Source organism: Madurella fahalii, assembly GCF_045866475.1.
Source record: "Madurella fahalii IFM 68171 DNA, scaffold_1, whole genome shotgun sequence".
Taxonomy (NCBI): Eukaryota; Fungi; Ascomycota; class Sordariomycetes; order Sordariales; genus Madurella; species Madurella fahalii.
The window spans coordinates 7,891,218-7,916,505 of record NW_027263971.1 but is presented as its reverse complement, the minus strand read 5'-3'; the positions used below and the strand labels follow the sequence as shown (position 1 = coordinate 7,916,505).

The following is a 25,288-nucleotide window of genomic DNA, read 5'->3' as shown; positions in this document are numbered from 1 at the left end:
TTACATCCTCCTTGGCGATCTTCTTTATCTGCCAACAAGCTGACCCCACCCCCGCCCCCTCACTCCAACCGAGCACATCAACAAGCTTGTCGACGGCTCGCCATGAACATCATCTACTCGACCGTCAACAGCCTGCGCGATAGGTACACGCCCGCAAGTCACACGTCGACGTTCCGCAAGACGGGCGAGATCACGCCCGAAGAGTTCGTAGCTGCGGGCGACTACCTCGTCTTCAAGTTCCCGTCGTGGTCGTGGGCCGATGCCGAAACACCCAGCAAGCGCATCAGCCATCTCCCGCCCGGGAAGCAGTACCTAGTAACCCGCCATGTCCCGTGCCATCGCCGCCTAAATGACGACTTTGCCGGCGATGCAGGCCACGAAGAAGCCGTGGTAGAGGGAGGCAAGAACAGTGACGATGACGGCTGGCTGCGGACGGGCGGCCTGACCAGCTCGCAGCCGTTGAAGGTCCGGGAAGTGCGCACGGTGGACGATGCCGGAAACGTCGGCGACCGCGAGGTTATTGATGAAGATGACGTCCCGGATATGGAGGACGACGAGGACGACGAGGCCATCATTCGTGATGCTGAGGGTGACGGAAATAGCAGGTGAGCAGCCGACGTCGCGCAGCTGGGGATTCACAGCATACTGACTCGGGCCTTTGCACAGCGGGAGACGGACCTACTCCCTATACATCGTCTACTCGCCGTGGTACAAGACCCCGCGGATGTACATGTCGGGCTATTTGCCGAACGGCCAGCCACTTCCCCCGCACCTCATGATGGAGGATATCGTCGGCGACTACAAGGACAAGACCGTGACGCTGGAGGACTTCCCCTTCTTCGCAAACAATGTGAAGATGGCCAGCGTACATCCCTGCAAACACGCTTCGGTCATGAAGACGCTCCTCGACCGTGCCGATGCTGCCCTCAAGCTGCGGAGGGAGAAGCAGAGGGCCGGCCTCGCGGCAGGCAGCAGCCAAGGCTTGGAAGGGCTGGAGGGCGAGATCGCGAACCTCAACGTCAGCGGGACAGATGCCGCCAGCGATACCAACGATGAGTGGGAGGAGGTCCAGCACGACGTTGCTGATCAGGAGGTTGCCATCCGGGTGGACCAGTATCTTGTTGTCTTCTTGAAAGTGCGTTCGCTACCTTCAGTCCCCAACCTCAGCAAAGCAGGACTAACATTGCCCCTCAGTTTATTGCCAGTGTGACTCCGGGTATCGAGCACGATTTCACGATGGGTGTTTGATGTCCTGGTTCTGTCCATGGGTTTTTTTTTTTTTTTTTTTTTTTTTTATTTTGGACCTTTTTTGACCATTCTTTTTTCTATTTTTGTTTGTATTACATGTGGAGTTATATGGGTTAGATGCAATTTGATCATGGATAGATCATGTCAGGACGGCGGCTGGCAAACGGAGTACGGGCGTATCGCACCAGGAATGGGGGTAAATGAGAACAATAACAACACAGATTGACCATGCAACTCATGCAAACGCGAATTCTATTAATCCCCATCTTCCTCCTCTTCTTCGTCACTGACCTCCTCCCCAGCCTCTATAGCCTCCTGCCTCTTCCTCGCTACCCGCTCCTTCTTCTTATCCAATAACTTCTGCAGCCTCTTGGCCGCATTGAACACCCCGTTCGTGCCCGCACCGCACGCCGCGCAGCTGGGATCCTTCCGATACCTCTTGAGCGCGCACCCTTCGCAGAAGTAATGCCCGCACCGCGTCACAATCGGCGACTTGTAGGGCCCCTTGCAGATGATGCACGCGAACGGGATGTTCTCCAGCATGGCCGCCTCCATCTCGTCCTCGTCCCTCTCCTCGTCGCCCTTGCCCCCCGTGGCCTTGCGCTCGGCGCTGGCCACCACCGTCCCCCCCAGCACCTTCTTCCCCTTGGTCACGTTCTCCCACTCCCGGTCGAGCTGCCACCCGTGCGCATAGTCCTCGCGCGCGTGCAGGAACTTGCAGCTGTCGCCGAATCCGCACTGTTTTTATTGGTTAGAGAGATTTTTGCTAGAGGACAGCAAGGAGGGAAAGGGAAAAGGGAAAGGGTGAGAAAAAGATAAGGGAGGACTTACAAAACCACTCGTCTTATAATCCTTGCACACGTCAGGTGCCATATCAGTAATGGTGATGGTACGGATGTTGGTCGGCGCTTTCACGGGGCCGACGGCGCCGCCGCGCCGCGAGGGCGCGTCCGGGTTGCGCGGGATGTACGAGGCCTGGTTGGCCAGGCCCCTGTAGGTGCCGTCGGCGGACGGCGCGGGCGCCGGCGTGGGCCGCGCCCTCGTGGATCCGAGGAGGCTCTTGGACGAGAGGTCGTCGTCGTCGCCGCCGCCGCCGCCGCCTTCCTCGTCGAACCAGTTGCTCTGCTTGGTCGCGTCGCGCTTGGCCGTGTCGAGCGCCGCGTTGCGGTCCGCCTCGAAGACGGTCGTCGGGAGCACGTCGTCCTTGTCGTGCCTCTTCCTGTCGTGCGCGGACGAGGTCGAGGAAGCGACTACCGCGCCCGCCTTGTTCTTCTTTCTGCGCTTGATTCTCTGCCCCGCCTCGTTCTCGGACGAGGAGAAATCCGAGTCGTCGCTGTCGTTCGCTGGGGGTGGTGTGGCTGGCCGTTTCCTGAAGTTGGCCTTGCCCTTTGCGCCGCGCTTCTTGAAGATGGCAACTGGCGCGATCGGCGCGGCTGCGCCATCGCCAGGTGTTGTACTGGTGTCTGCCATGTGGAAGGGGGCGGCTAAGTCACGGATGTGTGGTGGGGTGGCGGTTTTGGAAGATTGGTGTTTTGTCAAAAGTTCAATTCGCAGCTCTCCGGGCTATGTCATAATTGGTCCGAGCTCTCAACAGGTGGAAGAGCCTCGACCCCCTTTCCGCCAACGACATGACAAATCCGATCTATACAGAGCAGCGTTCTGTGTACACGACTTTTCCCAGCGTGGAAAGCACTTGCGAATCGATCACAGCTACGGGGCCCCACAGTTCCAATTTAGTTTTTTATCATTCAATCATCAAATGCTATCTCCTAACGCATCCACCATTCTACAACACCACCTCTTCCTCCTCCCCAAAGCTCCTCGGACAGAAATCAGTCTGCATGAGGGCCCAATGGGCACTTGCCAACAATGAATGAAAGTTTTTTTTGCGCTTCTTCGCTTGCTAGAGACGTTGCTCTCTCGCGGACCGCAATGTTCTTGAACCACCAAGAAACCAACCTAGCGCCTGGACGAAGATTTTGACCCGCCGAAACACCCGGTGAAAGATGCGTCAACAAGCTGAGAATGCCCCAACGCCGTGTTTACCAAGATAACGAAACGGCCTTGGTCAGTTGTGCGTGGCCGGACTGGGAGTAGGGTGAGATAGACTGCGCCTAGTGGTTATGGTATGCTGACGCCTCAAGGGGTGACGACGCGGATTAGGGTTGGCCGCAGAAGGTTTAATTCGAACTGTGTGGCGGTGGTAAAGATGACGATGGTGAGGAAAGAAGAGGAAGGGGAAAAAAAAAAAAAAAATGTGCCATTGGCATCGGGGCAATCACGTTGTCTGCGGACACACGCAGATGGGCCTGGTTGAAAGATGGAGATATTGTGTTGTTGGTAACAAAGCTCCGTACGAGATCGTGATCCTTTTGATTGCTTGTCTCCGGTTAGGGCTGCGCCGACCTTGCCCCACGGAACGTCAGTCAATGTGTACGAAACTGTCGAAGTACCGTAGTATTGTAGCAAACTAACGTTGCTCTACTCCTAGTAGACTCGAGTGTAGTTCTCATGCTGCTTCCAATGACCCATCGCGTAGATAATACGCTTGCATATGGCGATATTTATACGCCAAGTCCCAAATATTTGTCCTCATAAAGAACGCCTGATCATCAATGGACAAGTCAAATACGGCGCTCTCAAGATCCAGAACTATAATCTTCCCATTCACAAGCTGAAAGTTGGACAAGTTGGGGTCGTCATGATGTACACCCAAGGCGTAGAGTGCTCGGTAGCATGGCTGCAGCAGGGTGGACAGCTCCTCCAGCCTTAGCGTTGCACCCTCAGGCGAAGACAGCGATACGCCCCCAAGATACTCCAGGATCATGGCCCTCACTCCATTGTAGTGCAGGCGACCATAACATGTCGGAATAACCGCGCCTTGCAACGGTTTAAGCCGACCGTACGCCTTCACTTCGGTATCAAACCGCTCCTCGTTGATCATTGCCTCTCCGCCCTCTTTCTGTTTTTTAAGGACCACATGGCTAGGAAGGAACCATTCGGGAAGGACAGCCTTGACCCAGGATGCAGCAAATGCGGGGAGCAGTCCGACACAGGATCCAATTAAGCTGGCTACTGTCGATGGGCGAATATGTAGTTCGAGTATATGCGGGTGGAGCTGGGAAAGGCCTGTAGCGAAGGCAGAGATATAGCGGGTCCTGAACCAGAAGTGCTTATTCCTGTTTAATAAAGGGCTACAGATGAAATCACAGACTGGAATGTCTTACTTACAACTAGCGTTTTCGGAGACTGGCGTTGAGGGCCTCCAAGTCGAGTGGCTGAAAGGCGGTAGTGCTCTGGCTCCCCGGGACGTTTGTACTTAGGCAGCTCAAGGTCATGCTTGCCTACTAGAGGCGCTAACGGCTGCGAGTTCTCTACATTCATCTGTGCAGAACTGCTTGATGTTCTGGTGAAAAAAGTTGGGAAAACTTTTTGCCTACACCAGTGCATCACTGCTGCGAGACAAATACCGAGGAATTTTCATTTCACGTGACCTGTCTGCTGACCCGCAATACTAAATGCGGCTAATAAAGCACAAGCTGGCAATTGATACCTAACCGAACGTCAACACCACAGGGTAAATATACATACTATACATGTGAACCCAGCACTCTCCAACCGGAACTCCTGTATCACCGTCAACAATGTCTTCTACTAGCGAGCTCATCCTTCAGCACTCGCAGAACTTGGTAGATAATCCCTTATACATTTCCTATACCGATAAACCATGGGCTCGGTCATACCCACCGATGCAAAACCTTTCAATTCACAGTACTGTTGACCAAGAGGGCACTTTCCATGCTACGTTCGATCCGGCGTTCCTTCCACTCGGCGATGACGAAGAGAAGCGTGCCAGCGAGGCTGTTTATCCACCAAACCACAGGTTTTGGAGACTTGAGACCGAAGCTGATATGGAGCATTGGTGGCATACCGAGATATCCGACATCGTGCTGGCTGTGTGGGCTAGATACCCTGCGGTCGTTCAAACCTGCCATACCAACCCGCCGAGAGAAGTCTCTATATCGGAAAACGTGGACTCTACTTACAGTGTGTATATCGGTAACCAGCGATTTCCCGTGGCAATCGGGGAAATGAAGAGAAACTTGATCAGTCCCTCTCAATGGCAAACTGGTAACTTGGCTGCTGCGCAACAGAAACTGGCACGTGAGCTTCGCGGGTAAGTTACCTTAATTTACTGCTTCTCGCTCAAGTGAAGTATCAAAGAAAATACCCTATAACATATGTGATAAGCGAGTCAGCCAGACAAGCGAGTCAGCCACTTTAACTTCTCATTATATAACCCTGAGAATAGATCTCTACTATTTACATCCAATTCTTAATAAAAACTTCTGAAACTTCAAACTTATAATTTACGTGTATAAAATTAGTAAAATAAAAACTCTTCTTCTTGCTGACTAACGTAGCTTTCAAGAACGGGAAATAACCCTACGGTTATATATGGAAGCAAACTTGCAACTATAATTTCACTAACTTATATAATATATAAAACTATATCAAAAATTATAATAGGTTCTTATATCATTTAAAACTATATTCTCGATTATCAAAAGCATCCTGCCAAGTTTGGTAATTTTAGCAAGGGTCAGTTTTCAGGGTTGTATATGGAAAATTGGGTGGCTGACTCGCTTGTCTGGCTGACTCGCTTATCACGCACGTTATCCTTCTAACTATGAAGTCTACCAGATACGCCGACAAATATGAATGTCCCCACATTTTCTGCTGGGACGGTCAGACGCTCTTGATCCTCCAGTTTCGAGCCCGCAAACCGGAATATATCCGGAATGCGGACTGCCCGATTGACTGTTGGGTTATCCCCGTAAATGGCTCTACGTGTACGCTTCGGTACGCGCTGTATAGACTTATGGTACAGGGATTTCGCCGGTGCCAAGCGGTCGCTGCGGCCAAACCTCTTAGCGTTGGTACCTTGACAGAGCATGGGCGAGAGTTCTTTACTGGGCGGCCGATTTGGAGAATCGGCGGCCAGTCCTCCATCAACCATCCAGAGGGTTATCTTCGCTCGATCGACGGAGCTACGGGGGGATTGTACAGGGGTCACCCAACGGTTGAGGATCCAGTGTGGGAAACTAGAGGTCTCTGGGAATAGATGTCGGGCTGGAGGTCTCTGGTTATACTGTTCTATGAATTGTTGATAAAAGACCCTCGTCAGGAAGGTAGTGCCTCGAACCATAATGGCCTCGACTGTCGAGGCTTTGGTGGGCGCTATCTGGTTTGACTCAGGTAGGGAGTTTGAGCAAGTACTGTATGCCATTCACACTTCCCTAGTTATGCTGATCCCTGGCTGCCATCATTGCTAGATACTGCCACCAGCAGACTGTAGACTCATGCTCCCTCCCCAACACAGTCTCCATCTTTCCCAGCATGCTGACCCATACATCTTTCTGCTAATTCCCGTTACCCTTGTTACAGGCGGATCAAGGCCGGGTTGAAGAGTGTAGAAGGGCGGCCCTCTCCAAGTTGACTGTTCTGACTTTGAATTGCTTCGACCATCAGATTCCTCGGTCGTCAACAGAACATCGAATTCGTCGTAAAGAAAGACGATCATCTCATCCTGATACTGGTCAGGTTTCTCGAAGAGGTGCTCGAGGAGAGCGCTGAGCATAGGAGGTGTAATCGTTTTGCGCCGCCCGACCCGGTTTTGAGGCGCCTTCGTGGTTCCAAAGCATCGAAGGTTCGATCAGATATTTTAGACGGAGCGCGTGTTGCAGCAGGCAACACTAGCTATTTGATGATTGGTAAGTGACCCACTAAGAATCATGTCTCGAATGTGCTCGTGCTGGGAAAGTGCAAGGTTTGGTGGCATGCTTGTGGGCTCTCGGAGCGACTTGTAGCTGATGGTTGAGAGAGCTAAGTTCGGGGATGAGGACGAGAGGTTGAGGCTCTTCAAGCGGTCCCACTTAGCCGAGCCGGCCCCGCGCTCAGCCCCGGCCGCCTTGGCTCCCGCTTAGGGCCGGGTGTTGATGATCTCCCGTATTCCTGTTGCTGGGCGTCCTCGGACCACCTTCACCACTCCCCAAGTCGAGGACTTGGCGAGAGCCCCGCCAATTTGAAGCATCGCGCGGCGAGCGTATCACCGCGAAGCACTTCAAGCAGAAGCAGCTTGTCCATCCTCCGCATCTACAATAAGCTCCTCCGGCGCGTGTCGAGGGCACTCGACCAGGCCTTTTGCGGCCGAGTCTCCACCTTTATATTCCAGAGCTTCCCACTAGGAGACAAAAAGTTCGGTAAACGTGAGAGGAGAATACCATATCGAAAATGTAGAAGGCGGGCGCATGGGAAGGCGGCGCATGGCTTAAAGCCTGGTGCCGAGTCCCTAATTTCAGGCTTGCCATATCATCCCAGAGTAACTGCCCTAGGGATATATCTTCAAGGTAGTCTCTAAATTATAAACTTCAAACTATCTTACTAGACTCTCCTCACCCGAGCACTCTATCTTTATACGAACAAGCAGCTTAGTAAGTAACTATTAGCCGAGTATATAATGCCAACCCTAACGACTCTTTAGGCTACAATGTGCCAGTGGACGCGAACGTCTTACAAGAAGCGTCGTCACTGGGGCCCGTTCCTTGTCCAGGATAGGTGTCAGGTTGCAAGAGCAAGGCATTCAGACTGCCTACACGGACCCAGTTTCAACAAGATTGATTCGGATGATATATGCACCATGTGCGTATATGAACGGGGTACTGGCAAGAAGTGGATTTGAATTGAAGAGTTAGGAGCCTAGAAGCGCTAGGGAGTATTTGAGGTGTTGAGATGCAGGGTTTCGAGTTTCAAGGGATAGAACATTTAGACGGAAGACCGTAAACGGGGTATTATAACCCTCGCGGGCAGAGGATTAACAACCCCGACATCACAGACGGAACTGAAGGACAAGCCCATTGCCTCACAGCCTACACCACCGCCTATACTCTGTACAAGCGTACTAGCTTTGTGATGTCCGTGCGGGTGTCCATCCTCCGACCCTGCAAGTCCGGCACGGAGCTCCGCCACACGGAGCCCCGCCGCTCAGAAGCGGAAGACAGGGAGCTGTCGGTGATTCTCTGCAGTGAGTTGAGTACGCACGCCCGTGAGGCCACAGTACAGTTGTGCGATCACTCTCGGGCGATCTCCCAAGTGGTTGGCGACGACAGCGAGGAAGAAGAGTGGGAGATGGAGGAGATCTGCGGCGACAGAAGGCTGGATGACGGCGGCCTGGAACTGCTTGTGAAGTAGAAAGGTGGAGAGGAGATATGGGAGCCTTACGAGAACGTGGCGGAAACGGAGACGTTTGACGAGTATGAGCGCCTTCGTGGGACGGTGACTGGAGATACTATAGATGCTGCCTGAGGGTTTGCCGGCAGGTAAGTCCGGCCGGCTCCTATATATATAGAACGAAAATGAAAAAGGGAGATAGAAACCCTTCCACTCCCCCACGGTGTCCTATCCATCCTCCCCAAAGTGCAACCCCGCAACATGTCTCACCCACCGCGTTTTCGGGCTCGCCTCGCATCGGCCTTGAGCGCAAGCGGAGTCGGAATGTGCCCCAGGGTACAGGCAGAGACCCAGGGAAAATGAGGGGTCTACGAAGTTAAACGAGTATTGAATACCCTTGGAATTCGGTCGCATCCGGGAGCAGAGCAGACATCCATGCGTGCTTCACGCGACATTCATAGGACGGGCATTTTGCGAGCCTAAAGGAGATGCATTGTGCAGATGATCTGGGGCATGCCACACGACGCGGTGAGCTGACGTCCAATCAGTATCCATCTATACAGCGGCGGGACATTGATGCACCTTGCTCGGTGAGACGTCGATAGTTCTAATCATACAAAAAAAAACTGAGACCCTCGATCATTCAATGTAACGTTCAGCGGGAGAATACCTCGCCACAGCGAGGAAAAGTTGGCATGGACCGTTGATGTCGGTAGAGATCGCTATAATGTGCGAAGGCCCGGCCATTGCATCCCATGCTCCCAACACTGTGCTGTTTTGGGTCGATGATTCGTTGTAGTTTTGGTCGGAACTGGTGTAAATCCGGTGGTGCACTTAGGACAAACGGGTTGCTGTCGCTCACGTCGGTGCCTGTAAAGATTACTGCTATTTGCAAACCGGCGGCCGTTGCATCCCATGGTCCCAGCAACGAGGTTCAGGCTGGCGCCATCCAGCTGGATTTGATGCCGAGCTTTTCCACTTATACTCGCGCTGGTGTCTGTAAAGATTGCTGTAGGTGGAGAACTGGCGGCCATTGCATCCATGGTCCCAACAGCAGGGTTTAGACTTCGCGGAGATGGGTGGTGTGTCGGGGCGACGATGGAAGCGGGAGGTTTACAGCTTTGGTTCAGGGCAGCAGCAAGCTCCGGGTCGGATGCCGGGCCGGCGCCCGCCGTGAAGAGTGGAGACGATGCAGAGGGCAGGTCGATTCGCAAGGCATACTCGGCAGCCATCTCAGCGACCCACTTCTCTTCGTCCTTCGCTCCCCATGCTGCAAAGTTCCCCGTCAACTGCATCTGTTCCATTTCCTCGTATTCGTCTAGTAAAGCCGGTTAGACTAAATCGAAAAAAAGGCTTACGCTTACTGACCGGAGGTTGGGACATATTCCCAGTAGTGCAAGCAAGGATGAATATTCAACATCACAATGTTGATGTTAGCCATGAGACGAGGTCGTCTGATATCGGGAGCTGACAGGTAATCTAAATGTTCCTTTTCAAAGGACACTGTCTTGTGTGATGTCTCGATTGCGCCGTCCGAATAGGACTGTGCCGCTCCGAATTGCGCCGCCCAGTCAGCGGAGATGGGACGAAATACCATACTCTTGCCGGGCTCAAGCGGCCGTTTCTTGATCAAAAATCCCATCTAAAAAGCGTAGAAAATATTCCGCCTCCTGATCGCAGTCTCGTCACATTCTTTGTCACAGATCCTTGATGGAGGTTGCATGGGATTTATTTCGCTCGGTGGGCCTAATGCAGACAAAACGACGAAACCTCAGCTGGTGGTGGAGTTCGACTCCGATTAAGCGCCGGTACACATTAAACCTCTTTCCCTTGCTTTTCGCCCTGCTCTTTCTGCTTCTCTGTTTCGGGTGTAGATATAATTGGCAGCGGATAAGAAGTTAACTATCAAAGGGGTTAGCAATGTAAAAGAACGCGCACCGCTGAGAACTAACAATGTCCTTGAAGGAAGGAGGCCATTCCGGACTTGAGCTTGAGGAATAGACATAGAATCGGCAATTCGTGCGGATAACCAGGTACACCTGTGCCTCGCAAAGCCCGTAGTACTCGTCAACTTTTTAAATGAGTGTTCTTCTTCTCTTTCGAACTTGCGAGAGTTGGCGCCTGCGAGAGCGTATCGAGAGGTCGTTCTTGGCCATAACTAAAGCTATCTTAACAAAGGTGTTGGAATACCGAACCAGATCAACTTAGAATAAAACTTATAGCTACTTCTATTATCCCTAGCAATTCTGTACATCCCATTTCCAACAGTGTTCACCAGTTCCCTCGCCCATTCCATACATCCATTTCATGGTCAGATCCATCACCGTTCATACACCCGTGCACCCATGCACCCATGCACCTAGTTTCTAACAATAGCATCAGTTTCCGCGCCAGTTTTATCAATTCCCCCATCCGTTCCATAGCCCTACTTGCCGGTTTCATCATCAGACTAGCACCTGGCGACCGACAAGACAGCCATGGAACTGGTGATGGAATTTTTGCCGCACAAAGTGGCGCACCTGCGGTCAGCTTCAGCCGAACCAAGCGGCACAGGTCCAGCTCACCACGCAGCCTGTGGGGGTTCCATGACGATCTGTTTCATCTGTTCTCCTAGCGCCGCGCTTAACAAGCCAATAAAAACCTGTTCCATTCTCCCGAAGCATCCAAGCCGCTCGCCAAAACTTAGCGCGAAAGTCCGCGAAGTTATATATTCGTTTGACTCCATCGCGAAGAGCTACAAACAATCTCGCGCAACCCAACACCAGCACCATATCAGGTGGAGATGTTCCTAGGGCCTCCGAGTACATTGACAAGTTCTGAAATGCTCTCCTGCAGTTCTCCTCTCCGACTCCCCGACTCCTTAACGAATCTCGCTCGAGCGCGAAACCGCAACGAAAGAATCCGCCCTCGCCATCTTCGACCTCTCTGCCCGGGTTCTCTCCATCCATTCCTGCACCTTCTCCACCGCCACACGAGTCGAGCCTCTGTGTTCCACCAGATAAGATTGTATTTCGGCCGGCGAGAACTCCCCTTCTGGTATCTCCCTCGCAAATTCACGTACAAATCCTTCTACCGTTGTGTCGTCTTCAGCCGATTGCTTCGGATCGAGGATATCGCCTTCCGATTGCTTGAAGATCATGTAGAAGAGCCGGAGCGCAATGTCCTTGTCGGTATTGTGGAGCGCAATTTTCTTGTCTACGCGGCCAGCCCGGATAAGTGCCTGGTCCAGATGGTCTAAGTAGTTCGTCGTTATTATAAGTAGCCTACCCTCATGTGCTGATACCCTGTCGAGAGCGCTGAGAAGGTCCGACAACGACAGTTTCTCCTGCAATCGGGGCCGACTCTGGACGGTACCTTCCTTAGCTTAGTGGATATCCTTTTCGCCTTACCGAGGTTGCACTACGCTAACGGTGTCCACGTCTTCAAGAAGGAGGAGACAACGGGGCAAGAGTTCCGTAAGAAGGGCGCCCAGGGAACAGCTGTCGGCAGCAGAGACGTTGAGGATATAGATATCTAAGTTGAAGCGCCCTGCTAGAGACAAGCACAAGCTCGATTTCCCGGTCTCAAGAGGCCTATACAGCATGTAACCCTCAATAAATGGTTGAGATGTTTGATATGAGAGTTGGCGCCGTAGCACAATACCTGGGATTTAGCCTACAGCTTATTGACTTCAGGGCTGTGCGGAATAGAAGTAACGGTTGTGCCAGGCACTTGTAGGAAGGATTCGAGGTCTAAAAAGTTTCGCCAGTTGCTATGTGTCAAGAGGCAAAGACCTCCTTTTTACCTAGCACAGGGCAAGGTGAGAAGCGGAAGGTTGGGATGGAACTACTTAACCTGTGAGAGCAGGAGACTCTTGCAACAGAGAACACGGTCAGCAAGTGCAGTGGTAGGTAGGAAGATTGACAGAGATGAGGTTCAGGGTTCAAATCTCAAGTGCAAAGCGTTTTTTCAAAGTAAGTGCAATTGATCGTATGTTTTGATTGTGTGTATGTACGTGCCAGACGTCACTTCTAACCTCAACTATACAGGATTTGGAGACGAGGGCGAAACTCCCTCTTATCCTTATTTCCTTGCATTGAACTACTGGGATCCAGATCCACGGATATAGGTCCGGGCGTATAGATCACGTTTGATCGCATCGGATCACAGTAATCCGGATCCATAGTTTCAAGCTTAGCTTCCAGGTACAGAGATACGAAACTATCACATGGGCACAGATATTGATCACTGTGATCCGTAACGGATCACAGCGATCCAGATCAGTGTCTGACCCAGAATGGTATAGGTGCCTTGGATCCGGTTCCATAGAGCCGGGTTTCATACAGTTTAATTCTATAGACCCAGATTTCAATCTCTTAATCCTGTTTCAAAGTTAATTAAATCAATTACAATATATATAGACTCACTTATATTGTCAAGAGTATATTAGCTTAGGGTTAGGGTTATAGCTTAGAGTTATATATAGCTCTTTTTATATTTTCTAAGCTTATATATTAATAGATCTTATTATTAGATTGATAGTTTTGATCTTTATCTTGAAATAGAGCTCTAATATTGATGCTAGGGACTCGAGGGCGTCTATAATCGTAGGTACCTCCTTATTAATAAGGTAGTAATCCTATATATATCTAGAGTACCTATCGATGATAAGCATCAAGATCTTAAATCTCTATTGATTGGGCTCAAAGTCGTGGAAATCGAGGGTAAAGTACTTTGCAAGAAGGATCCTATTTAGATCTCTAGGCTTATAGCAGATCTATTGCTTTATCTTGCTGAATATATAGGTATTGCATTTGTAAGTAGCAAGTGCTTTGATCTTAATTCCTTCTATTACATTGATAAAGTGCTTAAGTACTCCTGGGCCTAGATAACCTATTTATAGGTGTTATATAGTACCTACAACGTATCTAGGCCACCGTTTGATCTAGGTATTGAACTTGTTACAGTATACTACAAAGGTGGTATTAGTGATCTCGTCTGCAATATACTTAAATACGGATTGATTGTAGTAATCCTCGAGTATATAAAACGATATACCCTCCACTCTCTTCAGCAGTATAGGTATTGAGTATATATCCTAGTAGTATCTAGATTTCTTAAGGCAGTATAGCAATATAAGATTGTATACTATTTCTTTATAGAGTTCTATACCTTGCAGGCATAGAAGGCGTTGATAACCTAGTAGAGAGTAAACTTCGATATCTACCTCCCTATATCTGAGGATAGGTAGGTAGTGATCTCCCGTCTAGGTCTCTTCTCTTAGGAGTATATTGCTGAGGTTGAGAAAATAGCTCGTTGAAGATATAGATCGTAGCGTCTAAATCGAGGATTACTGAGTGCTATAGTAAGTAGATAGCTGCTGATAGCGCTGATCCTATTGCTACGAAGGTGGTATTAACCTCTATGATCTTTTTAGATAGTTAACTATTTGTAAAGGGATTGTTCTGGGAATACGTTGAGGGAGATAGATCACTCTCAGAAATATGGCACCTCTGAATCTTGGGAAATGACAGTTTAGGTTTTTGTGTGTCTTCTCTTGATTGTCTTGCTTGTATTCTTCTGTGTCCCTCTATCTCTACTGGAGAGCTTGCTCCTTTTATAGACGAGATACACGTACAAGATAATGTTTGCACAGTGGCGTAGTTAGCTACCAGTCTTCCTTAGCTCAATAGAGTACATAGGTTTGGCTCCCGCACTAGATCCTGTGATCCTAATCCTTTGGACTGGCACCTGACCCTTTTGACAATCACGATGTCTTGATATCGAAGAGACCTAGACCAGCAGGCGATATCTTGGTGAATAGCCTCCTATCAATTATATAGAGACTGATCCTTACGGATCAGAAGTTCCTTGCGTGAGAAGGTTTCCTACGGGGTTTTTATCTACCCTAGTACAGTGACATTATCCACCGTTATTCGGCTAGTTCTCTCGGTCTTGCCTAGTAGCTCTTATTACACTACTATCCTCGAATCTTACTTTCGCCCTACTTTCTTATATAGGAGATCGCGTTCAATATTATATCAATTGGCCTACTAGTAATCTACTTCTTAGCTTCTATTGCTTAGTATTAATAGGTTTGGAGCTTAAGCTCCTAGCTTTTTTGTTAAGCTGGGTGACTTTCTCTTATAGTTAGGAATCTCTTTCGAGATTCTATCTAACGAGCTCAACGATATACTCCCTTTTCTCGAACTACCATAGTAATAGCTAATTTATTATATAGAAGTACTAATTAAGGTAGTATAGATACTTATATGCTCTATAGTCTAACAGCTCTCTCCTAGTATATCCTCTCTTGTATATATGGGTATTGTTTCCTCTCGATTGTGAGTATTCAATAGCTCTGTTATTAGTATCGCCTTGATCAGTGAAAGTGGCTATAAACGTACCTTTCGTAATATACAACTTACTTTTGTTCTTCTAAGTATTGCAGATCTTGTTCTAGAAGTTGTTACTGAGCTTACGGTATTCCAGGATATCGCTTTCGATCTCCTTTGAATAGAGTATCCGGTAGATCCAGTACTAATCAGTATATTCTATGCCCTTTACTACTCTCTTAAAATGGGGAACTAGGAAGATAATCCCTTAGCCTCGGCTACTATTTTGTTCTACGTATAGGTCATCGCGTACTCCTAGGTTCGAAGCTATGTATTTATATCCTTAGGAGGATGTATAAATAGCTTGATAGCTTCGAGGTATATATCTCGTGTAATTATCTTCTTATATACTTCGGTAATACCGACCTGATTATAAAGGTTCACGTACCATATTACTAGCGAGGTTGTAGGATTATAGGAGACCTGCTATAAGTAGCTCGAAACTATATTATTGATCTATGTCTTAAGTTCCTTAATATTATCCTTCTCTTTCTCGAAGTACTGTAGTTGTATTGTATATTAGGTATGTTCAAGCGAGTAAGAGCTCCTTCTAGCAGTTGAGAGTTCTATAATAGATTTGGGCTTAGCTTCGATATCGATACGCTTTTGGTACAATACTCCCTGGCTCTGGATATCGAAATCGTAGGAGCTGTTGATCGTGGCTGTACTAGGTATCGCGGCTCCAGCTGAGAAAGCTGTTGTATGGTGCTCTGATCACCTTACTGGGAGCTCTCGCTTTTCGAACTTCGCGAGATCGGGCAGTTAAGGAAGGCTCAGAAATGGCTCCCTGATATCCGCGTTAGGGTTGATTTTATCCTAGAGGTCAGCGGCTACGGCTCTCGACTAGAACTCGTAGTTCTATATGTGCTAGTCGTCTGGGCTCGCGAGGTGGGCCGTGGTATCATCGGTCTTCGTAGTGGTCATCTTATCTAGTTTTATCGTTGTTCTTGCGTTGCGCTTCTAGTAGTTGTTGATAATCACGTTGATCGTGTCTTAGGTGCTGTCAGAAACACGGTATCTCTGAATCTTGGGAATGACAGTTTAGGGTTTTATATGTCTTGCCTTGATTGTATTGCTTCTCTTCTGTGCCTCTCATCTATCTTTGCTAGAGAGTTTACTCCTTTTATAAACGAGATACACGTATAGGATGACGTCCGTACAGTGGCGCAGCTAGCTGCCAATCTTCTTTAGCTCAATAGAGTATATAGGTTTGGCTCCCACACTAGATCCTATGATCCTGATCCTTTGACACCTGATTCTTTTGACACACCCTCTCAGATTCAACCCGTCAGGAACTTAAATCTGGACTTCTCTCTTATAGACTGGGTATCTGTGTCAGTCCTAGTTGCTTGATGAATCTTTGGTGTAACGGGTAGTTAAGAGCTTTGGTTAACTCGTCTGCCATCATTTTAGCTGAGGGTGTATATTCCACTTTGATCTTCTTGCTTGCTACTTCCTGGTGTAACCAGTAGTTATGAATATCTACGTGCCGTAGTCGGGTCTAGAGGGTAGCCACTTCAGCCGTGACAAGTCGTATAGTTTGCTGATTGTTACATTGAATCTTGATGTGGTGGTCGTCTAGTTTGACTGATAGTTCGGCCAGTAGTCAGCTTATAAAGAGAGACTCTTTGGCAGCTTATGCCAAAGCCAATAATTCAGCCTCTGTAGTAGATGTGGTGACAGTTTCTTACTTATTAGCTCTCCAACCTACAAGCCTACTAAATAACTTCATGGCATAGGCCTGGGAGCTCTTTCAATCAAGGCTGTTATCGGCAAAAGACGCGTCGCTAGAGATAACGTAGTCGTTGCTACCCCCTAATTGTAAGGCCAGTTTACGCGTGTAGTGTAGGTAGTGGAGAACTTGGTCCGCGGCCTTATGATGTTTAGACCCAGGGTTCGTATTGAACCTGACTAGCCGTAACACTGCAAAAGCTATATCAGACCTCATAATCACAGCGGCGTATAGGATAGATCTAGTCTTCTGCTAATAACTGGTAATTGACGAGTACTCTGTTTTACTATCGTATGGCAATAATTCGGCTATAGTTATTAGGATCTTGGCCGTTGGATTCGTTATAGATAGATTGATAATCTTGTTAAGGTAAGCCGTTTGCGATAGCCAGATCAATCCTTTTGATCAATCTCTTATAACTTCGATACCTAGGAACTATCGTAAGTCACCCCCGCCTGTAAGCTAGTACTTTCGTTATAGTAGGTTGATCAGTATCTAGGCAATAGCTGTCTTTGCTTTCTTATAACTTAAGACAATATCATCGACGTAGAAGAAAATCAGGATTCCGTTCTTGATTAGGATATAGAGTTCGTATGGGACAACCTGGAACCCTAGGGTCGAGTGAGTCATCTTGAGTTCCTTTTGCTAAAGCAGTACTGACTCGCGGAGGCCGTATAGGGCTTTCTTCAACTATAGGACTTTGCTAGGACTTTTATAGCTGAGAGACATCTATATATAGATAGTATCTTCTAGTATGGCATTGATAAAGGCGTTGACTATATCGAACTATTTTAATTCGAGGTCGAATCTAGTTGTAATAGTTATAACGATACGAAATGATCTAGTAGCGAGGGTAGCTATATAGGTCTCCTGTACCGATAGTCTTTATTAGTCACCCCTAACAACCAGCCTTACTTTATACTTCTTAAAGGTTCTGTCTTAGTTGAACTTATAGGTATATACCTATATATAACCCAATACGTACTTATCTTCCTTCTACGGTTCTTGCCGGTCGACTTTGGTCTAACAATCCATTTCGGTATTCACTTGCAAATGATCCTTTTCAGCTTAGATAAATTGTTCCTTGAATAGGTAATCCTTGAGCTAGTGGTACTATCTCGGCAGTAGAGGTAGATCTTGGCTATAGAGAGTCTGTAGGCCATAAGGCCGTTTGACAAGTCGTTATACCATTGCCTTCATAAGTGCCTGATCTTCGTATACGCCAACTGGTTGCTGTAACCATCCTGCTATAAAGGTAGCTATCCAGGGTTTAAAGGTTGTATCCAGTATAGCTTGCTAATTAGTTTATTGGATCGAAGCTGCAAGTAATACGGCCGGCGGTATCAAAGGAGGTATAGGATATGGCTTAAATCTTAAGGACGTATATAGAAATTACATCTCTTCTTCAGCCTCTTCTTCAGCCGCTTCTTTAGCCGCTTCTTCAGCTACCTCGTCTTCGTAGTCCTCATCAGCATCTAGTATCAGCCGTTCGACAACTTCTTCTTCTAGTACCGTAGATCTTAGTATCTCTGGTTTAGGTAGTTATATAGTTGTAAGGAGATAGCTCAGTTCGTCGAGTTGGAGATGCAGGCAGTTGTTTTTCAGGGCTTGGATGTCCCCGTTGAAGATCTCCTTTTCGTTAAATACTATATCCCTTATACTAATCACCTTGTTGGTTACCGGGTTCTAAATCCTATAGATATTTAAAGAGCTATATCCGATAAGGTAACCGATCTAGGCTCTTAGTTCCAGCTTTGGGTTCTATTGCCGAAGATTTTTAGGCTTGTTGAATACCCCTTTTTAAGCACTTGTTGTCAAGGCAAAGGCTTTATAGCTGTAAACTCGGAGATGAGCTTGGTCTGGCTTCCTATCTTCCACTACTATACCATCTCTATAGGCAAGGTAGGTATAGAATCGATTGTACGGGGTCTTCCAGTTGTACCCGTATTTGGGGGTCTGGTTATATAGGTAGACTGCAGCTCTAGCAATCTCTAGCCAAAATATTACAGGAAATTTAGTACCGGCTTGCATTGCTTAATCTTTTCTATGATCATACCCTTGAGCGTTCGGCGCCCCCATTTTGCACTAGCGTATTGGGTGCCGAAGGCTCGACCTTGATAAAGCGTCGTATAAAGATGGCCTTAATAACTGGCTAATGGAATTCGTTGTCGCATTCTACTACCTTAGGCTGTAGTTGGTATCGTTGTTCTAGGGTACCGAAGAAATGATCAAGTACTGAGATAATAGATTCAGCCTCCCTGTCCTGAAGGTAGTAGTCTTAGGCTAACCTGGACTACCTATCGACTATCAACAACAGATATCGGTAACCGTTATACCCTTTTTTGAAATTGAAGAGGTCAATAGTAAAGCGTATATCTGGACCTTCGTTGTGGACTCTAGGTTGTTATCAGATTTGAAGTTTAGCCTTAGAGATTCTATATACCTCATATTCGACTGTAGTAGGCTCCTTGATCTATATGCTTTATATATGCTGGACGAGGTGCTCCAATGCCTGTGAGCCAGGATGGCTAAGCCGTAAGTGCTATAAGTCAGCAATCGCTTTACTGGGCCGTCCTTTGGTATAGGTATTAAACCTTTATGGCGTATGACAAAGGCTGTATTAGAATAGGTGCGAGGTAGGTCTTCTAGGATAAATTGGTTATATCAATCCACTAGGTAGCTAAGGACGAAGCTGTTGGACCTCTGTAGGCAGTTGTTACTAGGACTTGTATCCTACCAGATCCCTTGCTTTCGTAGTTGCTGTAAAGATACTAGGTTATAAACAAATTTAGGGCAGTAGACCATATATTGAAGCTGTAAGATATAGGTAGTTTTTAGTCAGCGTTGTCGTATCTGTTACTATCGAGGTCGTGACGGCTGGTACCCCTGAATCTGGATATCTATATCTCCGTACCCTTAGATAGGTACTGGGCTATTGCCGGCCTATACGTAGTTGCCAGACTCGGCCTTCTTATAATTATTGAACCTGTATCTTTAGTTAAAGATGTAAATGGTAGTTCCAGAGTCTAGGATAACTGAATTTTTTAAAGGATATTCAGCTGTTAAGAAGGCTGTCTTTGCAATCAGAAAACTACTAGGGCAGTAGCCGATTTTCCGGCCTAGTTAACTCTGTAACTCTATCTGATACCTCAGCTTCTTGACTTCTTTTTGTAATGTTAGATCCTTTAAGGTTTCGTCGACCCTAATCCAAACGTGGTTTCTTTTAGTAAAACCTTTAGGTGCTAATTCCGGAAAGGCATAGTAGTATCTCTGTAAATAGTGGAACTGGCTATAATAGGGATATGTGGTTGTGGCTGTACCTAAGGCCTTCCTTGGCCCTATTTTAGGTCTTTTACCCTCTAGGGTCTCGGCCTTGCCCGGGGCTTTATTCCACCGCTTTTTAGGTTTGCTACTGCCAGAGCCACCTTATTACGTTCGTTGACTATTATTTTGTTCCCCCCCATTACTACAAGGGCTGACTTCGCTATCAGAAGCGTCTTCCTGATAGGTCTCTTTACTACCTTTTGTGGTAGCGAAGGAAGGGCCAAACGCGCCTTTTGCTATCCGGTAGCTACCCGGTCTGCAGGCTCTTGTTGACTGCTTTACCTCCTCCCAAAAGTCGTTAGCCACCTAACGGTAGGCCAGAGTTAACTGCGATACCTTTGTTCTTTTCACTAGTTTATAGGCCGTAACCCAGTAACTCATGATCAGCTTTACTGTATCAGTGAAATCCTGGAACTAGGTGCTTGTCGATAGAGCTTCAGGAACTTTCTTCTTTTAGGCGTTAGAGAGTGCTTGCTCCCAATTTTCGGACTACCTGATTAGGTTCTTGGGAACTCGTACGAGGGGTTTGATGGCTTGTCGATAGACTTCGCGAGCGTCTGAGAGTGCCTTGTCGTTACTGATACCGGCTTAGGTTTGAAGAGCCGAATACCATTCTGAGATTGTCTCGGTCGGGTCGTAGGAAGTAAGCTGGTAATGTAGACTAACTGTCTTCAGAATCCACTACTTCAGCCGCTCGATCTTATCGGCTTGTTGCTCGTACTTTTTGAGCTCGGCTTGGTAAATAGACTATTCGAGTTAGAAGGTACGAAAACCGTCTGCCGTAAGATCGCCGATTCTAATTGCTGACGTAGTTGAACCCGTAGCCGGGGTTGCCGTCTAGTCATCCTCAACTACAGATTCGGTATGGCCTCTAGCCGTAGTAGTTGACTGAGTAGGGTTCTTATGCTTATGACGTACTGGGTCCGGAGCCGTAGGCTCGTTGAGAAATGGGGTTAGGCCTTGAATCTGGGTCCACGTATTCCTGGCAACGGCCTGGGCTTGGAACTGCAGGTTCCAGGATTCCCAGTCGTCGGAGCTAGTCAGGAAAACAGTTTTGTCGTTATTGACAGCTGTCATCTTGAATCGGATTCAGGGATGCTTTTAATTGTGCTTCCTTTGTTGGCTTGCTAATCGGAGGTTGAGCGAATGAGACTCTTAATTGTCGGAAACACGGTACCTCTGAATCTTGGGAATGACAGTTTAGGGTTTTATATGTCTTGTCTTGATTGTGTTGCTTCTCTTCTGTGCCTCCCGTCTATCTTTGCTGGAGAGTTTACTCCTTTTATAGACGAGATACACGTACAGGATGACGTCCGTACAGTGGCGCAGCTAGCTGCCAGTCTTCCTTAGCTCAATAGAGTACATGGGTTTGGCTCCCACACTAGATCCTGTGATCCTGATCCTTTGGCACCTGATCCTTTTGACAGGTGCGTATCTGACTGAAGTTCTTGATCGTAGAAGCAAAAGATCGCTCGCCGGGCTCATAACTGTTGGAACTACAGTCTGTGGCACCCACTTGATCAATTAGGCTCGTTGGGCATAGATCCATACCTCCTAGAAGGTCTTTTTCAATGGGCTGGGCAGTCGCCCTGTTGTTATGTTGTTATACTGTAGATATCGCTTAGGAAGCAGGGAGCTCAGGAAGATAGCCCCTGGGCGCACCCGTCACATGATCCGACACCTGTCGGCAGGTGCCCCCAGCTGTACAAAGTGGGTCGCTCATTTGCGACGACAGTCCTCATTTCCAACAGATCCCAATATATAGGAGACTTTGAGCGGTATATATACAAAAGAGATCCCCAACGGCTAACTACGCTCTAACTCTTGGCAGCGCTAAACCCTTTCTGATCGCGACATTTGGCGTCTCTGCCCTCTTAACGCCGGCTCTAGGTAGAAAAAGATTGCAGCAAGAGTGCAACCAGAGAGAAAGAGAGAGAGAGAAAGAGAGAGAAAAAGAGAAAGAAAGAGAGAAAGAGAGACATAACTCAGTGCAACCGTTGCCCCGCTCGAATGCTATGCGACCCAGGGCCTCAAAAGGGCGATCCTTAGAAGTGGCGCCTGGGCGCTGCAGCCACGGCCCAAGTCGACGGTTCTTCCAGGGGCGGAAAGTGCCGCGATGCGTCCCCGGGCAAGCCACAGCAGAAAAGACGGAACCCCGAGACAGGCCAGAGCCGGGACAGGAGGGAGAGGTTCCCCGGGGCTGGTCAGGGGGCACGAAAGAGCAGATTTAAAAGATTAAATGATCCGCTGCTGCACGCCCGGGTCCGCAATCCGCCAGATGTTACCTTTATGGTGCGCTAGTCTCCGTTCTAGCGGTGTCCATCGCTGACCGCCTAACCTATCCTCCGGAACCCAAAACCCGACGTCAAACTACCGTTTCGGCACAGTCGGTAGCTGCGGCACAGTTGGCTAGCGCGCAGCGAATTGAACCATGTCGACCAACTCAACCGCCGACAGCGCCGTGCCGCTGGATCCGGCCCGCGCGTCCGAGTCCCGGGGTTACCAGGTGACGATAGCCAACGTCGTCTGCGCAATGTTTGCACTGGTACTCGTGGCACTGCGCATTTACACACGGCTAGTCATCGTCCGAAAGCGCTTTTGGGAGGACATTGCCATTGTCATCGCCATGGTATATAACTGTAGATCGCAGAGATGACATGCAAGTGGACAGATGCTGACGGGGCTGCCTTAGGCCTGCTCCATCATCATGTCTGTATGCAACCAGTTAGGTACGCCGTCCTGTCCCCGTCCGGTCGTATGGCGGTGCTTGTTGCTGACGTTTTTTCCTTTTTTTTCGTCCAGCGGTCGTTTACGGCACTGGTCGACACATCGAGACGATTAGCAAGGCGGAGTTGACCGAGTTTCTCAAGGTCAGTCACCTGCATCCAGGATAGCCACCTCGCTAACTGCCTAATAACCACAGGTCGGCGTGACAGTCAGCCAGTTGTATTCGCTCTGCCACTTCTTCCTCAAGCTATCCATCCTCCTCCAGTTCACCCGCGTGAGTGTTATGCCGCTCGACCGGCGCCTGTTCCAGGGCCTGATTGCCATCAACTGCATTGGATACGCCACCTTCATCGTGCTGCGCGCGGTACGCTGCCTGCCGTTCGAGTCGCAGTGGACACCGGGAATGCCAGGTGTGCGGTGCCTCTTTCATAGCATGTGGTTCGTTTTTGCGTCGCAGGCCTGGAACATGGTCATGGATTTTGTCATCTTGCTAGGCCCGTTGCTCGTGCTGCGGCACTCCAACGCGCCGGTGCTGCAGCGCGTGCTGATCGGCATCGTGTTGGCCTTTGGTGCCGCGTAAGAGGACGTTTTTCTTTTCCCCCCCTGTATCTTGGTCCCTTCTTGCTAACCATTGCCCCAGAGCTTGCATAATCTCCATCATCCGCATGCAGACCCTCTTACCCTCGGCCAACTCCAAGGACCCTATGTGGGACAAGGTCCCCAGCGTCATCTACGCGATTATCGAGATCAACGTCGGCATCGCCTGCGCCGCCGTTGTCACTCTGCGCCCGCTGTACCGGCGCCTGCGCGACGCCTTCCGCGGGCGGCCTGTCAGCCCTCCATCCGCGAACTACCTTAACACGCCCGGGCGGTGGCATCCGAGCCCCCGGCTCGGCGACCATCTCGACCTCATCTCGGGCGAGACGGTGCAAGCCAGCAGCGGCGACTCTTGCGACGGCAAAATGGAGCTGGGCGAGGCCGTGTGGCCGCCGCCGGACCGCGGTCGGTGCAGCAGCTCGTTGACGTCCGTCGCCGCTAACTGTCACTGATGGAGAGCAAGATTGTCATATCCAACACCGATGGCCCCGGCAGCAGGCCAGAGAGCCAGGAGGCCAAAGGGGGAGTGAGGGGCACTCGTTTTTCGTCATTTGGGATTATGGTTTGGTATCTTGGGAGTTTCCACCGCATCTCCTTTTTTATGGCCGGGATTAATCAGGGAATTGGGGTACTTTTACCAATACTTATTCAAGAGCTAGCTCGAATACATTCGTCCTTCACGGCCGGCGGGCCATCCGGGTTTTATCAAGTTATGCCCTGCATGTGCCAAGCACGCAGCAGAGGAAGGCTTCTGTGTCTTCTGCCTATTCCAGGAAATGGTTTTTTCCCCGCTCATCTTCATGTCCTTCAAAAAAAGAGAAGGAAAAAAACATATTTTCTTCCGTCCCATTGCTCAAAACTCCCTTCATGATAATATTAAATATCGTTGCCAATGCCGCTCATCCCAGATATGGGGTAGCTACTAGGCAGCATATTAACATATCCTACCGACAAGGTACAAATGACTCAGCTCCCGAGCGGATTCAGGTTTATCAAGAAAAAGTAATGCAAAATGTGGACGAAGGATTGGTCACAGCTCTTTATCTGTTCCTATCTCCTTCCTTGGTGCAGATAGCTGCTGCGCAATGCCAGCCCGTCCAGACATCTTTTATTCCTCTCGCCTCCTATTCCCCTGTTTAATACCCTATCCGAAATAGCTCCTCTTCTTCTTCCTTCCACTTTCCATTTTTATGGGCACACGTGCTGTACCCTTTTTAGCAATGACAGCGCCATCCCAAAAGGAGAGAGGGTTCCTTTTTTTTTTTTTTTTTTTTTTTTAGCTTCGTAGTAGTTCAGGTTTTCCTTTCGCGGGCAGAGCTACGTAACTGCCGTTGTATTTACATGGGGTTAAACACCGTTCTCATTGCAGCCTTCCATAAATACGCTGCCGCCTATACGATCACCCATTGACCTTCTTTACAAACAGGGATTTCGGTTAGAGGTTATAGTTCTGGCGACCGGATCATCAGAGTTACTATCACCAGATAGAGTTATATTAGTCTATCCCGGTATAGGACTCCTAGGCTAAATCTTAGTAAGAAAAGAACTCGGTAGTAAGCTTATAGATATTAAGCAACAAACTAAATCATATTACAGGATCCACCAGCACCTATCTAAAAGCAAGCTATCCGTCGTCATATCTGAACTCAGTCTAGACCCAGTCTAGAAGCGATAACAGGTATCCTCTATACCTCTAGCTGAAGACGGTAAGCTACGTTTAAAGAAGTACGAAATTAATAAACTTCGTAGAGAACAATTTATACTAAGCGAACGAGTTCAAAGAATAAGTACGAGCCTATATTATACAAGTAAGTAGGATTAGATTTTACTGAATTCTACTTATCTATTATAAGGTAAACGAGCTGCTCTATAATCCTCTAAGTAGTTAAATATATATTAAAGAAGCGGGATTTATGAAAGACGAGTATTAGAAACAGCTCTCTATAAATACAAAACCTCTGAAGTAGCTAATAGAGGTAAAAACCTCACCTCTTTTAATCTCGGCAATAGAGTACGCTAAACCTCTAGAATATTTAGCCTCCCAAGTATCTCCCTA

The 25,288-nt window shown here is 48.4% G+C and overlaps 4 protein-coding genes across 4 annotated transcripts; 2 read left to right on the top strand and 2 right to left on the bottom strand.

Annotated features, from left to right (window-relative positions):
* Positions 1 to 102: 102 nt before the first annotated feature.
* Positions 103 to 1,248, top strand: ATG3 (E2-like enzyme; the record flags this gene model as incomplete). The annotated part of the gene is made up of 3 exons (XM_071057647.1): positions 103 to 605; positions 667 to 1,135; positions 1,195 to 1,248. 3 exons carry the CDS (start codon positions 103 to 105, stop codon positions 1,246 to 1,248), a joined length of 1,026 nt encoding a protein of 341 aa, XP_070913748.1.
* A 255-nt stretch (positions 1,249 to 1,503) lies between these two features.
* CWC24 (RNA-splicing factor) lies at positions 1,504 to 2,718 on the bottom strand (the record flags this gene model as incomplete). The annotated part of the gene is made up of 2 exons (XM_071057646.1): positions 1,504 to 1,986; positions 2,080 to 2,718. 2 exons carry the CDS (start codon positions 2,716 to 2,718, stop codon positions 1,504 to 1,506), a joined length of 1,122 nt encoding a protein of 373 aa, XP_070913747.1.
* Positions 2,719 to 3,757: 1,039 nt separating this feature from the next.
* On the bottom strand, positions 3,758 to 4,632 carry MFIFM68171_02223 (Lipopolysaccharide core heptose(II) kinase RfaY; the record flags this gene model as incomplete). Its single annotated transcript, XM_071057645.1, has 2 exons — positions 3,758 to 4,420; positions 4,480 to 4,632. 2 exons carry the CDS (start codon positions 4,630 to 4,632, stop codon positions 3,758 to 3,760), a joined length of 816 nt encoding a protein of 271 aa, XP_070913746.1.
* Positions 4,633 to 22,339: 17,707 nt separating this feature from the next.
* MFIFM68171_02222 (Rhodopsin domain-containing protein) lies at positions 22,340 to 23,684 on the top strand (the record flags this gene model as incomplete). Its single annotated transcript, XM_071057644.1, has 5 exons — positions 22,340 to 22,537; positions 22,601 to 22,637; positions 22,711 to 22,778; positions 22,832 to 23,211; positions 23,276 to 23,684. 5 exons carry the CDS (start codon positions 22,340 to 22,342, stop codon positions 23,682 to 23,684), a joined length of 1,092 nt encoding a protein of 363 aa, XP_070913745.1.
* Between the last annotated feature and the right edge of the window lie 1,604 nt (positions 23,685 to 25,288).